This window comes from Onychostruthus taczanowskii, unplaced genomic scaffold (genome assembly GCF_017590055.1).
Source record: "Onychostruthus taczanowskii isolate IOZ18803 unplaced genomic scaffold, ASM1759005v1 scaffold79, whole genome shotgun sequence".
Taxonomy (NCBI): Eukaryota; Metazoa; Chordata; class Aves; order Passeriformes; family Passeridae; genus Onychostruthus; species Onychostruthus taczanowskii.
The window spans coordinates 1,977,823-2,001,000 of record NW_024505782.1 but is presented as its reverse complement, the minus strand read 5'-3'; the positions used below and the strand labels follow the sequence as shown (position 1 = coordinate 2,001,000).

Here is a 23,178-nt window from a genome sequence, read left to right as displayed (position 1 = left end):
TTTCTTTTGCCACAAGGTTGAAAAAGCGTTATAGTACTGTCAAGACCATTTCTCAGGACAAACCCCCACAGCAAATATTGGCCATAGGAGGGAACTCCATTTATCCCAGAAGAGTTCACTGTGGGCTCTGGAGCTATGGCCAAGCTCTCCCCATGTCCTGTCACATCATGCATTTTATAAATTTAACATTTGCCCTCATTCAAATGGTAAGTTTGTTCCTCCCATTTTGGCCCTTCACAGATCACCCTGAGGAACCTGACTAACCAAGAAGTGGCCACATTTACCTATGGGGATTGGCTGTCCAAGCTGAGAAATGCCACGGGAAGCCTGGTGTGTGAGATGCCAGCTGTCATAAACGACGAGCAGATGATGGAGGACACCACATACACTCTTCAGGTTAAAACCAGTGACATCGGAGGTCGGTCCTTGCTGGATATTTTATGAGTTTTCTAGTATGAAGTTTGTTTTCTAACAATGAAAAAAAAAAAACCACATTGCTTCATTGGAAATTACATTTGAAAAAACATTGTTTAGCTGGAATACAGCCATTTTGGCTGGCTGTTCACTGTGGCAGTGTCTGAGAGACTCATTCTCATCTGAGCTCTGGGAATAACATATTTAGACACAAGGCCCAGATCTGACTGCCCTTTGATTCCTCTGAAGACACCCCAACAGAAACTATTACCAGGCCAAGCTGCAGAGGTCAGCAGCCACATTTTTCTTTTTTGGTCAGGTCCATCCATGTAGGGTCAGAGCTGGTGTGCTTCAGGTTTTCAGTCAGCACTGTCTGCCTTGCCTAAAGCAGGCAGCAATAATTCACCTACCTTTCCAAAGTGTTTTGAGACCATTTATCTCAGGCTGTGAAAAAAAAACCATTCCTAAATGCACACCAGATAGAAGAGGTGGAACAGAGTATACAGAAAGAACTTCCAGAGCCAAGAAATGGGGTTTCAATTTAACTTCCTGGGATCACTGCCTCTTTTCATGGGAAATTTTGTCAGGCTGCTGGATGAAATCTAAGTGAATAATGCCAAGATGGGGCAAGCCAGACATTGTCTTGAAGACACCCTGTTTCAAAGGTGTCTTGCTCTAGTGAGATTCTGTCACACCAGTGCACATAACCAACTGCTGACCTCTAAATATCTTTTCTTTATTCCTTTGTTGTTTTGTGGCGTTTCCCCCCCCCCCCCCCCGGTTTTATTAGCAGTAATTTATGCAGCTTCTAAGGTTTGATCTAAGAATATCAAAATTTCTCTGGCAGAGCATCTTCCTGCCACCTCACCACTCCTTATCTATCTTCTCTAGTCTGAAAAACATGTAGTGAAATACAAAACACAAAAGAGAGAGAGAGAGAGAGAGAGAGAGAGAGAGAGGAAGATTTGTTTATGTATCTGGCCATCCATCTAATATAATGGTAGATCTTTCTGTGACCTTTTTTGTGAAAACCAGCCGTAACTCACAAAGGTGATGGAAATAGAAGTGAGAGGAGAGCAGAAAATGACAGCAGCAGCAGACAGATCTGCCCTTCCCACTGGATGAAGGATGACAGGTATTAATGAAGAAACATTTTATTTCATTATGAACAGCGACAACCAGTAGGAAAGAGCAGATTACAGAGAGGTTTCAGAGAGTGTGTTTGTGATTAGATCACACAGCTCCCTGACATAATGCTGAACTTCATCCAGCTTATCTAAAGCAGGTGCAAGTCATGAACCATCTCCCCTTTTGATCATTATGTATTCCACAATTACTCCTGGTTGGACCAATTCAGGAAAAAAGACATTTTATCCTCGGTGATGTTTAAATGTGTTATATCATCTCCTGCCACACTGACATTGTCAAGGAGCAGCCACACTGCACAAGGGCTGGAATCAAATGTGTTTGTTTCTAGGCATAAAGTTTTTCTTTGCAATGGTTTTCAACTTTAAAGCTCATAAGACTCACCAAAAGAAAATATATATATATATTTCTAGTTTTAGTTCCTGCTAGTCTAGACTGTCTCTGGTCAATTCATCTGGAAGAGAAGTCTTCCTCAGTGGTCTGGATAACTCTCCTGAGGGTCTCTGACTCTTGAGTTTTTCTTCATTAGATTCAGACAGAGATTTCATTATTAAATTAGGTTAGATGGCTAAAATTAGGGAAAATTAATCCCACAAAGAAGATTCTGCAGCAAACTAGAAAGCAGAAGCTATTTCCTCTCCACCACACACACATGTTTAGCAACAGCACTGTTTTACATTTTCCTCAAGGAAACCTTTAAGTTACAGTTTGTTTTCTGCAAAGTCACTCTGCCCCAGTGAAAATTTAACCTACAGGGCTTGCAACAGGGAACAGCTCTGCTCCTGAAAAGCACAAATCACCTCTTTTCCACCACCAGCAGTACCTCAGATGACTCTCAGATTGCACATAGATAAGAGAAGGTTGTTAGGGCAAACACCTCCCGAGGCAGATGGGTAATCTTTGGTTAAAACTAAGGTTTTGATCTCAAATGTAAAGCACAGTCTGATTTTCTTCAAGGCAGGACCCATGGACACAGATGCAATAGAGGCAGACCACCTGATGGCTCTTTCTGAGGCACAAAAATGTCTTTTGGCTGGTTAATTTTTAATTTCTCTATGCAGGCATCATATACATGTTAATGCAATAAAGATGGAGAGTGAATAAATACTGCTTTCTCATTTTCCAAGCATTAATGAAACAGAAGGTTCTTATCTTTGCTGTTATAAGATTAATTAGGATGTTGTCAACTCAGTTCCAGCCTACAAATTGCATAATTTAGGACAGTTGGTGTCAGCTCATAGTGCCTTATATAGGTCTTTTTTATGTAAAAAGAAAGGCATTCTTTGGCCTCAGAATGCTGTGACTCAAGCCCGGAGTTTGTTTAAAAATGAAGCATCTGTTCAGTAGGAATCATATAATCATAGAGATTTCTGTTTAAAGGGTCCTCTGGAGGTTATTTCACCCATTTTACTGCTCAGAGGACTTTGCCAGCTAAGGGTGCCCAGCCAAACACTGGACAACTCCAGGAACAGTGATGATGCCATCACCTCCTCAGGCATCTGCACCCAGACCTGCACCATGTTCCTAGAAAACTTGATTTTTCCTCATTCACAGCCTGAGCATCCCCAACAACCTGTGGCTTTGGCTTTTTGGGGTACTGTTGGAACCCAGGACGTCTCTCTGACTGTCCTGGATGGCACAAGTCCCTGGCAGGGAGCTCTGAAACCCTGGCATGCAGCCAAAGGTACCTGTGACTTTGATTTTGACCCATGGAGCAAATTACCAACTTTGTAGGAAGAATTACAACTCACACAAGTTTAAGTAGCATAATACTGCACAGGGTGAAAAGTACAATTTTGGAATTTTTAGAACCGGGGTTTGGAGGCCCAAGATGGAGGAATTTGGGCATTCCCGTCCTTCTTTCTTCTTTCTAGCCTCCATCTTCTTGGTGATGGTGGCACATTTAGATTGGTTTAGAGTAGAAGTAGACTGTCTAACAAGGTGATAGGTATTGGAAAGTAATTGTAAATAAAGTACATGTAGATTTTAGTATAAAAAGACAACACCAGCCCAGGGGCAGGGAGTGTGCCCTTCACAGACTTGCAGGCCAGACCTCTGCAGGTCTGAGAAAAAATATTTTAGATAATAGATAATAAACAGCATTGTGAACAAGAGCCAAAGAATCCCGACTCTTTCTTGGGCCAGAGGGCTGGGAAAAAGGGGCTCTTGGGTCATCCTGACAGCAGGAAACCCCAGAGGGTATGGTGTGACACAGTACATGGCCCTGTCATCATCACCCCTGTGCCTGCACATGGGGCCCTTTTGCAGCTGCCCCAGCTCCACTCAGGGCTGCTCCTCGCAGTGTTGTGTCCCAGCTCTTGCTGCTCTTAGCATCCACCCTCCAAGCTCTTCTCAGGGTCTTGACAAAACCCAGGAATTCAAACTGGTGCTTTGCACTGAGTTCTGGAAAGTTCCTGCTAGCTTGGATCCAAACAGAATATGAAGGCTACTGCTGTAAACTTCAGGACACCTTCAGCTTCCCAGCACGTGCAAGGTTTCTTCCAACCCAGACAGAGGACTTTGCATTTCTCCTTGCTGGATTCCATGGGATTTCTCCTTGCCCAGTCCTCAGGTTTCTCAAGGTCCATCTGGGCTGGAATTCTGGCCTTCAGCATGTCAGTCACTCACACAAATCTACCCTTAGCTGGAAACCTGCTGAGGAAACGCTCTGCCGTTGTTTAGGGCACTGATGATGAAGTCCAGCTCAGTCCTGCAGATCCCAGAATCAATCCATGAGCTGTTGCATTCATCTCCAGTTAGGGCTGGTGCAGCCACAGTACCTTCGTCTCTTCATTTGTCAAGTTTTTTACAGTTCCTAAATGTGCCTGACAGTTTCCTGGAACTGGCAACAACAACAACAACAAAAAAATAACGAGACCCAAATAAGTGAAATGTACATTGATTTAGCATTTCTGTTTTTTACTTTCCCATCTCCTGCTAATTGCTTGTGAGGGAAATGTCACAGCATGAGACCTTCATAAGCTTCTTCCTGCAGGGATGGTTTTGCTAAGAAACAGTTGGTTCTGTGCTTTTTGAGACCTGGCATTAATTAGGAGCCTGCTCCTTGCAAGGAAAGGGACTTCAGTTTGCTTTGTTCCTCACCTCAGAAAGCTTTGGGGTCATAAAAAGTACTGCCAGATGAACTGCCTGGATCCCTGATGCTTTCTCTTCCTACTTAAACCCTTCCCAGGGAACTGTTGAAAATTAACCCAAATTTAATATGGGCAGCTTCTCACATGGACACATGTTGCTTTGCCTTTCGTCTGTATGATTCCTTTTTCTCCTCTTTTTCTTCTAGCATTTTTTTCCAGTCCTGCCATAAGAACAGTTATGATTTCTTCCTAACTTCTGTATTCAAGTCATAATCCTGCAGAAGTAGGACCTTTCTCCAGAGCTTTACAGTCCCCCTAACTTTGTCTCTGCATTTGAATGGAGCTGTGGGAAATACTGCCCATGTGGCTCAAAGTGGATTTGTGATACCCTTGTGTAAGAAAGGGCCTGGCAGGAGGTTAGACTTTCATAGCTGGGCTACCCAAACGAGGGCAGCAGATGCTGAGCTTCTTTGATTTGGGCTTGATGGTCTGGTTTTCCAAAATTTAAGGGCCCTGGTTCTGACACAGCAATGACTGTCTGCCCATGTGTGATCTTACTTCTCTCCGTGAATCTGCTTTTATATTACAATGTCAAAATTAAAATGCAATCATTTTGGTGGAACTATAGATAGTGCCTGGTGAAAATGTAACACTAACAGCTAAAATGTAAGGTCACTGCAGGTGGTGGTTTGGTCTTGAACTCCCCAAAAGTCAGGAAAACAGCATGGCTGTTTTCTTTGGCAAAATATGGACAGTAAAGGACAAATGATGCTCAATATCAGATAATAAAGATCATGGAAATTTTTTCATTTCCTAGCAAAAACCTAATAAGAAGGTGGAAGGTGGAAGGTGGTAGGGCAAACTGTTGCATGAGAAAATGGAACATTTTCCATTAACTGCTGTGTGGTCAATATTTTGAAAAAGAGCAATATAGAAGGAAGATCTGTTGTGAAGTGGGCCATGAGATACCACAGGGGCTGGGCTGATGGTCTGTGCATAGCTCTGAAATCCCTGTACCATCAAACACAGCAAGAGCAGGAGGAGGCAGACGCCAGCTGAAGGATCCTGAGTGCCAGAATTGCTTGGAGAAGGTTGTGGGACTGCAGGAGGGAATGACTGAGTGCTGAAAAGGGACTGTGCTTCAGTGGGAAGCCCAGGACACCACTTTGTGGCTAGAAAAGTTATAAAGTATGTTCTTTAACACTCCTCAGTGGATTGCTGGATTCTGTGGGTAGGCCACTTTACTTGCCAAGCTACCTTGGAATAATGGGAGTTATTACCCTGACATCCCCTGCAGAGTGTTGTGATGGGCAGTCCTCCATCAGGAACAGAAATTTCTGCTTCCCACTGCACTGCCACTACCACAGTCATTGCACCTCGTGTGCCAGGGCAAAGCATGCAGCTGTACTTGTGGGATGGACTGGAAGAGCTGATTGTCCTCCCTGCAGGATCCTGCACAAATCCAGAGAAACAGGAGCACCCCTGCAGCCTCTTCCAGCCACTTTTGCTGCCTCTCCATGCAGCTGGGGGTTGGGGGTCAGCCCAAGCTGGCAGGGTAACCCATGGCATTTTTCTCTGCTCTCTCCTTCCAGGAGCAGGCACCGACGCCAACGTGTCCTTGATCCTGTTTGGGGAGTACGGGGACAGTGGCACCCTGCCTCTGAAGGAGTCCAACAAGTCTAACAAGTTTGAGAGGAACCAGATGGATGAATTCAGCTTCTCTGAAATGCTGAGCCTGGGAGACCTCTGCAAAGTGCGGATCTGGCATGACAACAAAGGTCAGGGTTGTGGCAGGGGTGGTGGGAGAGTTTGGGATGTTCTGTCTCGAGGAAACACACAGACACAAGGCAGGCTGAAGGCAGAGTCCCCAGCTCTGCTTCAGGTTGGGAAAATCACCTGGGTAATTTTACCCAGATTGATTTTTTAATTTTAATTTTTACCAGGATTTTACCTAGATCCAGGGGCTGGTGTCCCAGCTGCCCTGTCTGGACATACCCTTTCAGGGTGACCCTCTCCCTGGCTACTGGTGCAGCATCTGCTGCAGCAGGTCCCCAGCTTCAGCCTGAGCTTACAGCCACCTGTGCAGCACTGGACATGCCTCCCACAGAGCAAAGCCACCCAGCCTGTTGTCCCAACACACTGGCTCCATCCACACCGCTCACACAGGCCAGCATGGTACTCCCAAAGCAATTTAAATGTTCTCAGCCTGACACTGACACACAGGGAAATGCAGCCTGGCATAACACAGTGAGCCTCAGAAGAAAGAAATACAGATCTGTGTCTGGCTTTATTAAGATCATTGCATCAGCCAGTGAGCATGCAGCATGCTGCTGAGAGAGGCTCTGACACTTCCCTGCTGCTGGACACCCTGACTGGTGTCACAAACAGCAGAGCAGAGCTCAGTATGACTGTCATAGTCATTTGTATTGCCATTCAGGCACCAAGTGGGATCTTGTAACAAATGCATCACTAACACTGCTGTGGTGACATCCCATCCCATCCCATCCCATCCCATCCCATCCCATCCCATCCCATCTCATCTTCATGCAAAAGAGATTATACTGCATTAGCAATGGCTTGCTCACTGTTGGCCAGCCCTTGCTGCAGCCCAAAGGTGAAGCTCCACTGCTCACACAGGCTCACACCTGAGCCACTATTAGCAAAGCTGTTCAGCAGCAATATTTGTCACAGTCTGGAGAGGGATGGCAAAGGGACCACCTGATCATTACCTGGTTGTACTGAGGCAGCTGGTTTATGGCTGGGACAGGTTTCATGCCAGTATTGATGTGACCTGGCCACCATCCTCTCAACTACTCCAAGTCGTGGCAGATGGGGAAGGCCGCATGTCATGCTCTAGTAATAAAAGATGCTATCTCTGGATTAGACTTTCCCATTGGAAAGTCTTTGAGAGGGAGAAAAAACACATCTAATGGTAGCCTCTGTCTGCGGTGAAATATGGGAGATACATCCACCTAACATGATTGTTTATTCCCAGACACTGCAAGCTCTGAGCTCATATTTATCACTCCCACAACACAGCACAATTTAGTTGATTAAACTCTATAATATCATGTTATGTAGCTGGTGCTGAATGCAGTAAGGGAGCTGCTTTCACCTGATTACTTTGCCAAAACACTAATTCCTTAGATCAGCAGTTTAGATGTAGATATGGAAAGGGCTATTGAATGAGAGTTTTAGCTCAATAAACAGGCTTTTTGGTTGTTCCAAGAGTGGTTCAGACATCCTTCTGATAGCACCAAGAAATCAACATGGACTTGCAGATTTTCTTTCAAACCTACCAGCTGAAATGTGTGCTAAAAGAACTTTTTCCCCAAGTGGCATCATGTCTCCCTGGTGACTGGCTGTGCTAACAGGATGAAATTCACCCACCAGAGCAGAGCTGGTCCTTAGGACTCAGGCACATGGACAGACTGGGATGCAGGAAGGTGGGAACTGGATCAGATCGAGGGTCTGAGCAGCTCTTTCCAACAGCAGCATCACTGTCTGCCTGAGGAGGACAGGCTGAACGAGCATGTGTAATCCTTTCACAATCCTCTTCATTTTGCATGATGAATAGCTCAGGGCATTTCCTGAACTGGATATCATTTTTGTCCATTAAATAATTTCCAGTGAATTTTCTCATCCAAGGTCTTCCCCAGGCCCTCCAGGAAACATTTGCACCCACATATCCTGAGGCAGTGAGTCCCACGAGTCTGTTGCCTGCTGTGTGACGAGCTAATCCTGTTAATCCAGGAGGGCTTTGTTGCCTTTTCCTTCTTGCACAAGTTCCTTCTTGATCACGGTTCACCTTCTCAGTGCTCTGATGATGCTGCTGACACAAGTTGGTAATTGCAGCTGCTTGGTGGCAAAGGCAGGTAACAGAGTTTAGCCTTAGGCTAAGCAGTAAATAGGCTCAATTAGTTTAAATTTGCTCTGGGCTAAAAACTTGTACCCCGATAACCACCACAAGTCAGTTAAAATACTGAGCTGGGTGTCTAGAACCTAAAATATGTATATAAACATACATGGCAGCCTCATATTCTCTTTCTTTATTTCCTCATAACACTGGTTTCCACTTATAAATACTAGTCCTTACCAGACCTGTCTGACAGCAAGGTTAATTTAAGCCTTGGATAAACACCATGCTCAGGTTTTGTTCAGCAAAAATGTTCTTGCTTTTCCCCACAGAAAGAAGGAAAACTGTTGTTTAAATCATAACATATGTTGTCTATATTGTTCCTGCATTAGTCATGTGAAAGGCATCTCCTATCTAAAACTTCACACAATTCAGCATGACAGTTTGTTGGGTGGGTAGAGTATTTATTGCTGCTGAGATCCAGGATATAGCTATCCTTTGAATATATGCCTGCTCCCTATATATAATTTATATAAATTGGCTGTGGCACTGCCTAGAAATTCCTGGCTCTCTTTCTTTTAAATGAGTAGCAGGGTCAGGGGTCAAGTATGTTTTTTGTCAGATGTGTGAGGGACTTTGGGTATTAAATAAAAATGTGTTTGTATTTACCGCTACTCTGAGGCTTCAGATGTTGATCATTCTTTCTCTACCTCTTTTCTGGCTTTTTTGGACTAAATGGTTCTCTACCAATGGCCTGTGGAAGGCTTGGCCTCACACTGGTCTACCCCATTGCTCCTGGAGTCCTGAATACCTGGAGCATGCTTGGTGCTCTTTTCCTGATCTTCTAAATTACCGTTCTCAAGCGCAGAATCACAGAATGGTTTGGGATGGAAGAGACCTTAAAGATCATTTCATTCCACCCTCTGCCATGGGCAGGGACACCTTCCACTGTCCCAGGTGGCTCCAAGCCCCATCCAGCCTGGCCTTGGGCACTGCCAGGGATCCAGAGGCAGCCACAGCTGCTCTGGGCACCCTGGGCCAGGGCCTGCCCACCCTGCCAGCCAGCAATTCCTGCCCAAGATCCCAAAATCTGTGCCTGCCCTGTGGCAGTGGCAGCCATTGCCTGTGTGCTGTCCCTGCAGGCCTTGTCCCCAGTCCCTGTGCAGCTCTCCTGGAGCCCCTGGAGGCCCTGGCAGGGGCTCTGAGGTGTCCCTGGAGCCTTCTCTTGTGCAGGGGAACAGCCCCAGCTGGGCCAGGCTGGCTCCAGAGCAGAGGGGCTCCAGCCCTGGCAGCATCTCCGTGCCTCCTCTGCACTGGCTGCAGCAGCTCCACGTCCTTCTGATATTTGGGGCCAATGAAAACACCACATTAGATGCCCCATCAAGGTTAGTTAGGGGTAATGTTAACCATCAAAAGGCTTCCTTTTCCTTGTCATGTCAAGATGCCAATGGCCTGCCTGTATTTCAGGATAAAATACATTTAAATGCCTTGCCCATTGTGTTCACTGTGCCATGCACCACAGCTCAGCATCCTTCTCCCTTGGTGCAGCTTTGCTGCAGTGGCTTTGCTCCCAGTTCTCATCCCACTTTTGTTTACCCTTTCACTGAAATTTGACTGCAGTGGGGTGTTCAGAGTTGAAGAGACAGTAATTGCCATGGCAGGCCTATCAGGAGGTCTTTAAATTGCAAGCACCATGTTTTCATCCTCTGGAAAAGCACACCAGTTTTATGGTCCCACTTTAATGCTTTTAAATGCCATTTTCCCCACAAAAACTGCTGAGTGACATCTCTGTATGAGACATAAAGGAGAAATGAAGCCCCCATCTAATTTCTCTAACTTCAGTAAAAATGATTAGGGAGGAAGTTGTTGCTCATTTGAAAACAGGCAGTTTAAAGACTTCACAACCACAATTTCAAGGAACTTGTTCCTGATTTTTTTAGATGTTGAGAGCTCACCAGTGAGATTCTGGTAACAGCAAAGTGATGTGAATGAAATTTAGTTTTAATTTTGCTCCATGTCTTTTTATCTTGCCCCTGTTTACTTTGAGATACTGATGTTCAACCTAATATATTTAGACTCCCTGAGCAAATTTAATCACTTCCAGACTCCCCATCTCCTGATCTCAGATAGGCACTATGTATTTTCTCATATCTCAGTTCATTTACTTCTACATTTATGCAAGATCAGTATCTGTAGGTCTGTAGAAATGCTGGCTTTCTAAATATAGGCCTCAATTTTTAAATTTTTTTAAGTCTGCAATAAGGACTAAATCACCATTCTGGAAGAATGACTGAAACTTTCTCAGTATCTCAATAACTGAATTATTTACCTAGAAAAAGGCTGGTTTTGCTGCTTTTTTATGTGGTGGGGTTTTTTGGGTGCTTGCTTGTTTGGTTGGTTTTGGATTGCTGCTGCCTTTTTCTCCATGAAACAAGGAGGTATGGGAAATCTGGACTTAGTTCCCTCATCTGCCTGAGTAGATTTGAATCCAGGTGATAAGCAGTCTGTCTAAAGCAATTAATTTCAGATTCTTGATTATCTCAGTTGCCATCAACCAAGGGGAGCCAGGAAGAGTCTAATTATGGATAAACCAGACTTTTCTGTGTTGTGGGAGCAAAGACAAAAGTAAATACCAAGGTTATGGAGCCAAACTTCTTCTTTGCCTTAACAGGCCTTTCTCTCAATTCACCAACTGCTCTGACATTGTCTAGCAGAGTTTTAAATAGCCTAGCTGCCCCAGTGACTCCTTTTGGGTGGCTCTTCCAAAAGAGAAAGTATCTTATTCCCTTTTTGATTTGGACTCAAGTCAAAACAGTTTATATACCCTTGGTTTTCCTTTCCTTTCCCTGAAGGAACTACCTTTTCCAAGAGCAGTGTCTTGACTCAGATGTTAAATTGCCCAGACCTTGAACTCATAACACACAGCCATTCCAGAGGTCTGTTTCTGCAATTCATAGACATGATTCCAAACCTTTGGGTCACTTGTAGACCATAAATCATTTTTTAAAAACCTCAAGAACTGTCTTTTTTTAGCCCTTTGTAAGGATTTACTCAGCTATCAGGCCCGAGAAGGGCTTTTTTAAGTCTTCCCTCTCAGCTCTGGACTGTTGCCTCATAAACTCTGCTGATCCTCAGGGCAGAATTGTTGAAGAGTTTCTGCTTTAAATAAAAAGTGAGAGGACGAGAGATAGATGTGTAAAACTGCCCAAGGAGAGGAGAGCCCATCACACTCCCTGTTTTGTTGGTGGCTCTGTACAGAGGAAGACAGTGCCAACTCCTGCACATCTTTCTGCATGCATGGAATTCTACAACTCAGACTGGGCCCAAGTGGGGGTGCAATCTACAGACCTGCAGCATGCCAGCAACTGTGCCATGGCTTATTAGTCCTTCAAATTGTCCAAACCTGGCCAGGGGATCAGTCCCAGCACACTGGGAGATCCCAGCACTGACCCACAGAGCCCACTCTCATTTGCCTTGCACCTTCCTCTCTCTTCAAGGCCAGAGTTTTTCGCCCAACGGTGTTGTCAGAAAGATAAAGATTTCACCCCTGTGAGGATTATGAGGCCCTGGCACAGAGGAACTGTGGCTACCTCACCCATGGAAGTGTCAAAGGCCAGGCTGGACAGGGCTTGGAGCAACCTTAGATAGTGCAAGGTGTCCCTGCCCGTGGAAGGTGTCCCTGCCCACGGCAGGGATGGAATGGGATAAGTTTTAATCTCCAGTCCATCCGAAACCATTCCATGATTCTGTGAAAGGTGTGAAACAGGTGTTACAGCTTAACCAAGAGATACTGCCAAGGTATCACAGTTCAGAAGTGACATGAAGCAGAACAAAAAGATGTAAGGAATTAAAATAGCAGACCCACAGAGAACACGGAGACTTTGGTGTTGACCTTGTGCATTCATTTCTTTCCAATCTTGTGAATTGCAGAACCTTTCAGAAAGAGCCCAAAAGGACAGATGTAGCCTTAGAATTATCATTTCTCTAAAAGCTTCTCTTTTCTACAGGCCTCCTTTGCTCCTCTTTGGGACACATTATCCTGCATCCTTGTTAAAAGCTTTTGCTTCAAGTATCCCTCTATAAAATACGAAATTTCCTTCAATCACAAGAATAAAATCTGAGAAATTGTTCCATCTCCAGTCTGAGTTGTTAAGTGTTTTTGCACAGGAGTAGTTCATCTGTAAGATGTGAGGGCTGGAGGAGTGGGGTGTGTCTGAGGGTAATTTATGGGTGGTTTCGACCTGAGTCAAATCCTGAACTCTGAATAAGTTGCAGAGAGAACAGAGGAGAGGGGGAGCAGGACACCTACTTTCTAAAACTATCCCAAGTGTTAATCCTCTGCTTTCTCAAAGATTGTGAGAGGTTTTTTTGCATTGCCTGTCTGCCCTGACGAGAAATGTTGTGGTGTGAACGAACATGATCCTAAAGGAGAGGTATACAACAAAATGGATCTATTTTTATTCTGCCACTGGCTTGCTGAATGACCTTGCGTAAATCGCATCCCTGTACTTCATTTTCAATTATGTAAATTAGGGATAAAAATTATTCACCTTTGTAGAGTGTTTTGAGATGTACTGGTGCACAGCTAGATGCCACGATTTTAACACCTCACAATTAACACCCCATTTCTTGCGATTTGAAGCCGCTATCAAAACTCCCACCACTTTCTGGGTGATGCCTCATGAGGTGGGCTTTAGGGATGAATGCTCACCTAACCAGACAGGGGACAAAAATGTCAGAGGGTGCAAGGCTGATGAGCTGTCTGTGCTATGGTCGTTACTTCATGTTTCAGAAAACATGAAAATTTTTAAATATAAATTAATAAAAAATGCAGTTAAGGGGCTGAGGAGTGCTGGTTGGTGGCTGTGAATGGCTTGGCAGCAGCAATTCTTCACTGGCCCTTGAGCAGTCAATGTCCCTAGCAGGAGGGATTTTTTACTCCTGTGGAAACATAAGCGCCAGTAATGACTACTATTATCCTTGATCAGACATCAGCTGCTTCCAAAACCAAACAGAAGAGATATTGCTACAGAAAGTTAAGGGATAGAGAAGATAGCAAATTAATATGGCTGGGAAAAGCGGAGACTTCCATGGATGTGTGTGTGTCCAAGCATGGATGTGGCTCTGACAGCAGATTTGATCCCACCAGGTCTTTATTTGCAAGGAATAGTTAATGTTCACTAAAGCAAGGTCAGGGACCAGGAGCCTGGTGAGCAGTGAACCCACCACAATTGTTTCACCCCATTTTTTCTCCCATCCTCCCATGTTTCTGCAGGTGTCAGTATGGTTTAATATTCTAGGGGTGAGTGCAGGCAAGTCGTGGCAGTTCCTGAGAGAGGCAAAGAAATCTTCTGGTGCTGCAGGCTGGGGTTTTAGTTAAATGAAGCAGTAATGTCATTATCTGTGTTTCATCTACGCTTCTACAGTCAGGCTCAATTGTGCTAATCACTTCAGAAACAGATGACAAGAAGCTTACAATCCAACCTGTCCAATGCCAGGAAAGCACAGACTTCCAGCATCACCTGGGGAAAAGGAAAGAAGGTCCTGTGAGGGCCTTTCAGGTGGTCCTTGCCCAGAATTCCCCAATGGCCAGCTGGGATCCTTTTAGGAAAGAGGATAAATGAGATAAATAACTGCTCTTTTGGATAAGGACATTTGGGGAACAGAATACATTTCCCTAGATCACACTAAATTATACAGAGTCAAGCAAGCAAAGTGATTCTTTTTTCCCCAAAGCTCTTCTCTTCCTCTAATTACATTTGAAATGTTTTGCATGCTATTGAAAATGTCACTTCCAGCTGCAGACCATTAAGGAGCCTATGTGGCACTGCCATGGGTTTTATTAAGGCAGGTTTGTTGCTGGGGATTTCAATGGCAGCAAAACGAGGCCTGGGGTGAAATACCTTTTGTTGCAAATGTTGAACACTTGTTTTGGTGGTAGGGGACCTTTCACAAAGGCACAGTGCTCGCCAAATTATTTTAAAGACCAAGGGATGAATAATCAGGCAGGAACTACTCAGATATGTGCTATTTCTTCCCTTCTGCCCCAAAGCATTAATGGAGGCAAATGTAGTGGTCCTGGTTTGTACTGGGGTCAGGGCAGAAATTTGCAGATGATGTTTTCCTGAGCCCTTGTTTTACTGTTTTCCTGGTGCTGTTGCTTGAGGAGCCAACAGGACACAAGCAGGTCTGCTCTGGCTTTTCTGCAATCACCCAAAGCTGAGTGATGGAGCAGCTCTGGCTCTGTGGATCAGAATCAGGGACAGTGTCCAGGGGAAAGGCTGATGGGCCATTGCTGCAGTGATCCTTCAGTTTCTCCTTGCAGCCAGGCTGTGTGAGCAGTGGTCAGGATTTGGGAAAGTCCTTTCACGCTCCTATATTCACATCACCTTCCTGGCTCCCCTTCCTCTTTTGCTTATGCTGCTCTATAAACCAGCTTGGGCTGTGGATTTGGTGACTCTGGGGTAGGAGTTTCCTTTCCTGTCATTGCTTAGGTGCTGTAGAATCTCTGAGCCCATTGCAAAAGTCACAGAGGAACACAAGGGGTAAACAGGATAATAGCCTGAAACCAGGATTTCATGACCTGGAAAGTAGATCTGCAAACATTACTTGTTCTCCTTCTGCTGACGTGATGCCCAGCACATAGAGCCAGCCCAGCAAAGTCTCAGATTTAGAGTCTGTGCATCACTGGCCTTTCCATTTTCTTTCCCATACCAATGCAAAACAGAATTTTATAAATACTTTCCCAATCTGAAACAAAAGAAAAATAACACCTTTTCTGGTAGAGCAGGATGCACTTTTCAGACATGAACTAACCCTTCCATTTCCATATCAGCTTTTAAATGGTGCTTAATGCTGTGGCAATGAAACCCTTGATGTGACAACACTCCTGGCACCATGGGACATGGACAGGGTGGGGAGATATGCTGCTGTGGACACATCTAGTAAAGTTTTCCCCTGGAGTGAGCTATTTCTCCCAGAAATGAAAAGTATTTAGGGATCCAAATACAGGTCTCATAATCTAATTTAAGTCACTAACAATCAGGAATGAAAATGAGAGAAGACAAATTCTTCACTTTCTGAGAGGGAAGAGAAACATTTTTTCTTTAAAGCAGACAGGAGGATGTTTAGGGGAAGTTGTACCATTTTTCTAAGATTGTCTATCCAGCTCCTTGATTTATGTATCCCTGTGCTGTAAGGGACACCCTGTTGGCATTTGCTTTTCAGTGCTGATCCCCGACAGAGCTCAGCACTTGCTCTTTAAATAGCCCAGAGCTGATAAAAGCATCTTTGTGGGGAGGAGCTGGCTTTGTCCTCAGCTCCAACATCTGCAGGAAACTCAGGTCTGTCCCATCTCTGCCTCTGATAAAAGAGCAGGAATTTGTTGCAGGTTTTTAGTGAGTGTGGCTGCTGGCACCAGGCTGGAGAGGAGGGAGGAGGGCATGTGCACCTCCCCCAGTCTTATTTCTGGTACTGCTGCTTAGCACTGACCCTGACCCCATCATCCTGCTTGCTGCTGGCAGCCAGGCTGAGATCAACAATTTATTCCATCCTGGTCTGCAGGCACTGACATCTCTGACTGCAGAAGGAAGGCATGTTTTCGTTCTTTCATACTGTACTGTTGTCACAATGTAAAGTTTTGATGGAAGCAGAGCAGCCTCCTGAATATCCTGCAGAGATGTTCATTGAACTTAAATGGAAAAGATCCTACCAAAAGATTAACAGCTGACACTGCCAACATGTGTAGAATAAATTTCCAAAGAGCAAGTTGCTCCAGTTAAATCACTGTGGGAGCCCTGGAAAATTTCACAGAATTGTAGAATCACAGAATGGTTTTGGTTGAAAGAGACCTTAAAGACAATTGTGTTCCAATTCCCTGCCATGGGCAGGGACACCTGCCACTACCCCAGGCTTTTCCAAGCCCTGTCCAACCTGGCCTTGGACATTTCCAGGGATCCAGGGGCAGCCACATCTTCTCTGGGCAACCTGTAAAATTAAAGCAGATGGAACCAAACTCTTCTCCCCAGTGTCCAGTGACAGGACAAGGATGAATGGGCTCAAACTGAAATATAGGAAATTCCATTTAAAATAAGAAAAGAAAGCTTTTTTTTTCCCCCTTCATAGGTAATCAGACTCTGGAACAGGCCACCCAGAGAGGTTGTAGAATCTCCATCCTTGGAGATATTAAAAACCTGGCCACATCTGGCCCTGAGGAAGGGGCTTCAGCTGAGTTTTCCCTAAGAAAGATGTTCTACAGATGAATCTTCCAGGCACAATGACTTTGCAGTTCTGTGCCCCTGAAATTTAAGGGGTGAATAGTGGTGTTGGTTGAGGTCTGTGCTGCATAGCTCACAGTTTAATCTCCTAACTTGGAGAAGGCTCAGAAAGCCAAAGTACAAAAGAGCAATGGCTGTGAGGCTGGTAAAGAACTGCCAGCACATGGTGTGGGGCTCACAGTCCACGGGAGAAGGGCAACTTGTTGACATAACTCAAAAAATGTGCCATCATTTTCTATTCAGAGAAAATGAGGATTAATTTTTGCAAACATAGGAAATAGGCACACAGCACTGAATTCCTGGAAGAGCAAGAGCTGTTTAATCTCTCCAGGATGTACATAATAAGTGAGCAGATATGTCTCATCATGAACACAACATTTTTTTGTCTGACTAATAGCAGGACTTGAAAGCAAAACTGTCAGAACCTCCTGTCCCCACTGAGGTCAACAAGTGTTCCTGAGATTTTAACAAAAAAATCAGGAAAACATTCTCAAATGCTGTTTTCTTCATCTTCAAGTTGCTTTTCCATTGGGGGAAAAACAAACTTAGCAAACCAAGTAGCAAGCTAAAAAGGTGCTGTGGCTTCTCAGAAGGCCCCAAGGGAAATGTAAAGTGATTTGGTCATCCATGCTGGAACATCCATCACCTTACTCCATCCTGTTTTCACATCCAATCCCAGCACTCATTAATTTGCCCTCATTCCTTGGCAAGGATGGGAGGTTTCCTTGCTGGCTGGCAGGGCTAAAGGAGGAAGTTGTACTTTACATTCTGACTTCAAATCCAAAGAGGAGAGGTCCCCTGCCTTAGTGCTTATAAAAAAAAGATGGGGACAAACATTATAGCAGGGCCTGCTGCAACAGGGAAGTGGGGGTGGTTCAAAACTAGAAGAGAGTCAACTTAGATTAGATATATAAAGGAAAACATTCTTTACAATGAAGGTGGGGAGGCTCTGGCACAGATTACCCAGAAAAGCCATAGCTGCCCCATGCCTGGAAGTGTCCAAGGCCAGTTTGGACAGGGCTTGGACCAGCCTGGGACAGCAGAAGGTGTCCCTGCCCGTGGCAGGAGAACTGACCTTCAAAGGTCCCTTCCAACCTGAACCATTCCTTGATTCCACCATTTATAGAAACAACGTGGAACTACAAAGGAAAGGTACCTCCCCTCCCATGTGCAAACATTCAGACCTTTTTTATTTCCGTTGTTTTACCAGGAATTGCCCCAGGCTGGCACTTGGAATATATTGATGTGATGGACTCTGCTATGGACAAGACATTTCGTTTCCAGTGTGATCGCTGGCTGGCTAAAGGGGAGGACGATGGGCAGCTCATCAGGGAGCTGGCCTGTGCCAACAACGACATCCTGGAACTGAAGGAACGGACTGGTGAGTTTGGAGTGCTCTTGTGCCATTTCCTGAGGGACCTCAGAGGTCGTAGGACCATATCTCCTGCAAGCCATGCAGGCTTTAGGGGTTATTTCATGTACACTTCAGTTCAATAGTGCAGTTCTGGGATAAGAAAGAAATTAAACACAATTTCTGAGGAAGAAAAAGATCTCATTCTGGGTTGAAACCGAAGAGGGACCCATCTGCAGTGGTTCAGTCAATCAGTAAGCCATGAGAACACATGGATACGATCTCATTAGAAGCAAAGTGCTTGAGCCTTTGAGGTGGAAAATAAGTTCAGTCCTTAAAGCTCGGTAAGTAACATTGCTCCAGCTTCCTCCTTAACTGGTTCTGGGCTATGAGCTTAAGTGTCCCAGCTGAACATAAAGCTGAGCCTAACAGCCCACAGCCATGGGTAATCCCTCTGGGCTCAAGGTAATTACACTGCTGTCTGATGTGGTGGGTGACTCAGCCAACAAGAGTTACTTAACCACACTGAGGATATACAGAGTCCATCTCAAGAGCTACTGCACCAGTGCTCTTCTTCAGGAGAATCCTGGGGAGACAATAATCACATTACTTCACCGTGATTATGCTCTGCCCCTGAAAAAAATCAGCCTGGTGAGGGCCATTCTAGGTACTTATAGCCACCACAGCATCTGAGCACATCCTGTTGGGTGCATGGACACCCTCACTCGGATAGGAACAGTGGCACAAATTAAAAAAAAAAAAAAAAGAAGAAAGAAAGAAAGGAAAGAAAGGAAAGAAAGAAAGAAAGAAAGAAAGAAAGAAAGAAAGAAAGAAAGAAAGAAAGAAAGAAAGAAAAGAAAATATGGAAGATTCAGGCTGTGTTTCAGATTAAGTGCTTAGCACAGCATGGAGCTGGACACAGCTTGTTCAAGAGGGACCACAATCATCCTTGTGGATCCCTCCAACACAGAATATTGTATGATGCTAAGAATAACTCAATCTATTCTTGCTACCCAATTGAACAGGACTCATATTTTTCATGTATTCTATCCCAAACCACTTAGAAGTCAAAAGTCCCACAGATTTCAGTGTGTTTCCACCCTTATTTTGCAAATGCTTGCTGTCTTGTGGGCTGTGATAAATATTAGGAAAGGGGTTTTTAAGCAAAGTGACAGCCAAATGAAGAGATCTTGCAGGCCATCTGCTCCTCCTTTTCTGCTTAACGTGTGTGTTAATTATGCTTTGAAGCCTATGAGATTGTCACAGTAACCAGCGACAGAGAGGATGCAGACACGAAGGAAAACATCTGGATCATCCTGGAAGGGAAGATGGGCCGCTCAAAGGAATTCCTCATGGAAAACTCTTCCAAGAAAAGGAGATTTGAAAGGTAGTAAGCAGGATGGTGGGCCAGAGGAGCTCCCCACCCGTTTTGTGTCCTCCAAAAATGCCACCTCTTCTTGCCATAGGGAGCTGTGTTTGTGCCATGCTGCTTCTCATCCCCCTTCCAAAAAGCTTGATAGCTTCCCTCTTGGATTACAGGGAAGATATCAAATGAGTTTCTGGTGGGCAGCCCCAGAGTAGGTTTTAGAACAGCAAGAAAAAGGTATTTGGCAAAAGGAAATGTAGATTTCGCATGTGTGTGTGTGTGTGTGTGTCCTTTTGTATCTGTACATACAAAGAGGCTCCTGGCAAACCCCCAGGGAAGCTGTGTGGTTTTTGAGCTGGAAGGAGCAGAGGGAAGCTGGAGGTGGTTTTAGTTCCTTTTACAGCATCTCACTGGGAGTGGGAATCAGAGAGAAAGTAATAATAGTTGGAGGCTAGATGTTGTCAGAGCTGCTCAGATCTGGCTTTGCAGACGGATCTGGGGGGTCAGGCTGCAAGATCACTGTCGTGTGAGGAAAGGCAGGAATCAGCCTCCTGCTGGAGGCACATCCATGGAACAGGGGGCGTGTTCCTTCTCCCACGTGGGACCAAAGTGCTCCAGGTGTGAGCAGGGTTTTCTTCTTGTTTAAGGACAGGGAACACCCTTTGGAGACAGGGACCTCACCAAAGTCATGGGCACTGTGGATGTTCTGCTTCTGCTTGTTTAAGGACAGGGAACACCCTTTGGAGACAGGGACCTCGCCAAAGTCAAGGGCACTGTAGATGTTTTGCGCTTTGCAGGGAGGAAAGGTTTTTTTCTGGTAAAGGAAGGCAAAATTCTGGCTTATGTGGAACACAATATGGCTGACTGAGACATGACATGAAATATGAAAGATCAGGAGGAACTTCTTAAGCTGATGGTGCCTATGGGGGAGTTAGACACCACTCTCCATTAGGCACAGCCTGTCCTTGGAGGGACCAAGGGTCAGTCCAAGGAAATGAACCCAACAGATACTCAAGGAACACAACAGGAATCCAGTCAACACTTTGTCAGAAGCCTATCAGGCCTGCCCATAGCAGGGGTTTGGAATTAGATGATCTTTAGGGTTCTTTCCAACCCAAAACATTCTGAGATTCTGTGGTTTAATTGTTTCTCTGAGCTATTTCCAATTTGAGCTTCAGGAAGGGCGGCTCAACTGGCAAATTTAAAACAGCTATGGTGGGTAGATGTGTAACAGATACAGTATCTGTCAAGAATGAATGAATAAGTGCTGGAGGGGAAATTAGTCATTCTTTAGCTTTATCTATAATGAGGCAAATTGATTTTGTATGTGGAACAGCTCAAGTTTATCCTAGAAAGTCCTAGTGGCAACAATTTAAAGTGTCACCCCTAATCAGAGAAAATACTAAATTTAAATATGGAAATTATACTTTGTGTTGAATGATTGTAGGTTAAATCAAATGACTGTAAATGAAGGCTTATCTTCTATCTTCCATAGCCATGTGCAAATTACTTAATGTCCATATGAGGCAAGTCACTGGCAGCCTCCAGGATGCTGAAACTGCTCCCTGTTTCCTGTAGGGGAGCAACTGACACATTCCAGTTTTCTTCAAAGAATGTTGGTGATATTGCAGCCATCTGTGTTGGTCACTGCCCAAAAGATGGGAAGAAGTCATCTGCAAAAGCTGATGTCTTCTGGCACGTCCAGGAGATTATTGTGACAGAGATGGAGCTTTGCAACAAGTAAGTGCTTTCTCATCTGCAAGGAGCTGTCCTGGGAGGACATGGGGGAGCTGAGCAGCCTGCACACATCCTGCTGAAGAATTTCAGGCCTAGGGAATAACAGAAAGTCTTGTTTTCTGTTATGTAGTTTGGTGTGTTGGGTCCAGAATGTCCTTGTCTGACTTGCCTGCACAATTTCTGAATTGTTAGAGAGGGTATTTGCATTTGCAGGTAACTTTACAAACAAGTTGGCTGGGGTGAACCTCACAGCCAGGATGAATTGATGTCTCACCTTATGGAAAATAATCAGAGTGGCTGAAATTCAATTGTAGCATACTCTGCACAAACTGATCTTTAGGTCTTGTTAAAGATTTCCTGGAAACAAGAGTAAAACAAAGGCTGAGCCTCTGATTCAGACCAGTTTGGATAAGAGATGCTTCTGGTCTGATCCAAAAAGTCCCACATGATTGGAAAGGTTGCAGTCATGCAGCTCAAGCATACCTGAAAGCCCTGAGCATGGTCAGGTCAGGCACATTTTGATCTGAGTCCCATCTTTGGAAGGAGAGCAGATTCCACAGGGACTGTGGCAGGAACAGAGGAGATCACCCATTTGCAGAACAAACTGCACTTCAGTAAAACAATCCATGACATTAATTGTGGATTTCTTCTCTTCTCCACGATATTTCCATTGCTGCTGAAGGATTTAACTATGATGAGTTTGTTCCAGCTGAGACAATTGAGTGTTTAAGAAGAAATCCTTGAAGTGGTGGGGTTTTTTTTTTTAGAAGCTAAGAGTCTCTCCTAGCAAATTAATCAGCCAACTGAAGAGCCTTAATAATATTTGCTGAATGAAAACTCAGTCAATTGCATACTAAAACATGCTCTTTTCTTTTGGTGGGGAAAAGCCTGGAACCCTCTAAGTCCAGCTGTGCAATCAGATCCGTGCACTGAACTCATTGGGAGCAGGCTGAAACTGCTGGGACAGTGTGCTGTGAAGGGGCCAAAGGTTTTCTCGTGAAATCCCACTTTTTAAAGATTGTTTTAAATTAAAGAGGGCAGCCAGAAGGCATGGGTAAAGCCTGCAGCCTGTCTGCACTGGAGCAGGGCTCCAGTTCTACAGATGCAGCACTTTACAGTGGTGTTTGCTGTGCACACAAGCAACTGGAGAGTTTGCACCATGAGAACAAGCTCTCACTTAAGGTATTACCCATTCCAAATATCAAAAAACCTATCCAGACAAGCCAAAGACCAAATTCTGCAACCAGACTGTTGCAGAAATAGTTTTGGTTTACATCAGGCTTTTTCCTTTCTTAGTATGTAAAAAGATAGTATTCAAAGATTTTTCTTGCATATTCCAGGGCTACAAAGGTAATTTTTTTCTTTTTTCCCTTTGTGAAGATTGGCATGCACCATTTTACTTCCAGACCATGAGATATTACACAGCTGAGGAAATCAATCTACAGCACTGGGCATCCTCTCCATCACACTCTCATACAGTTTTTTTCCCCCTAAACCTAAAATTTTGTTCCCCCTGGAATTTACAAAGCTTCTTTCCAGGGAATAAGTGCTTTGCTTTGGCTGCAGAAAATGCCAAGAGTATAGGAAGTGATAAAGAAACACCATACAGCTGGAGTCACAATAACCCTTCCTCCAGGTGTTTATTTTACACACGCACTGCAAACCAGCCACACTCCATTCAGGAGGACCTGCTGCAGTTCAGTGAAGGTCGGGGAAGGGGGAGAAGCTCATTTGGAACTGATCTGCATCACTGGAAACAAAATACATCATTAAAAGCAGAGTGCTCCAGCCCCTGTCTGTGTGCCAGCTACGAGGCAATTTATGGATGTGCTCGGTGTTCCCCGCACATCACCAGAGACAGCACTGCAGAGACAGGGGCTGTCGGCATCTGGTACCTGTCATTCCTGTCTTCCCACTTTTTTTGTTCCCTGCTAAGGATG

At 44.7% G+C, this 23,178-nt stretch overlaps 1 protein-coding gene across 1 annotated transcript in view; it reads left to right on the top strand.

The window, feature by feature from the left end:
• The window catches only part of LOXHD1 (lipoxygenase homology PLAT domains 1), a 165,195-nt gene that overhangs the window by 140,549 nt on the left and 1,468 nt on the right, over positions 1 to 23,178 (top strand). The window contains exons 36-40 of the mRNA XM_041423575.1: positions 241 to 418; positions 6,245 to 6,430; positions 17,995 to 18,165; positions 19,384 to 19,522; positions 21,080 to 21,241. Of these exons, the coding sequence (XP_041279509.1) occupies positions 241 to 418; positions 6,245 to 6,430; positions 17,995 to 18,165; positions 19,384 to 19,522; positions 21,080 to 21,241 (836 nt within the window). The remainder of the gene's footprint in view (positions 1 to 240; positions 419 to 6,244; positions 6,431 to 17,994; positions 18,166 to 19,383; positions 19,523 to 21,079; positions 21,242 to 23,178) is intronic.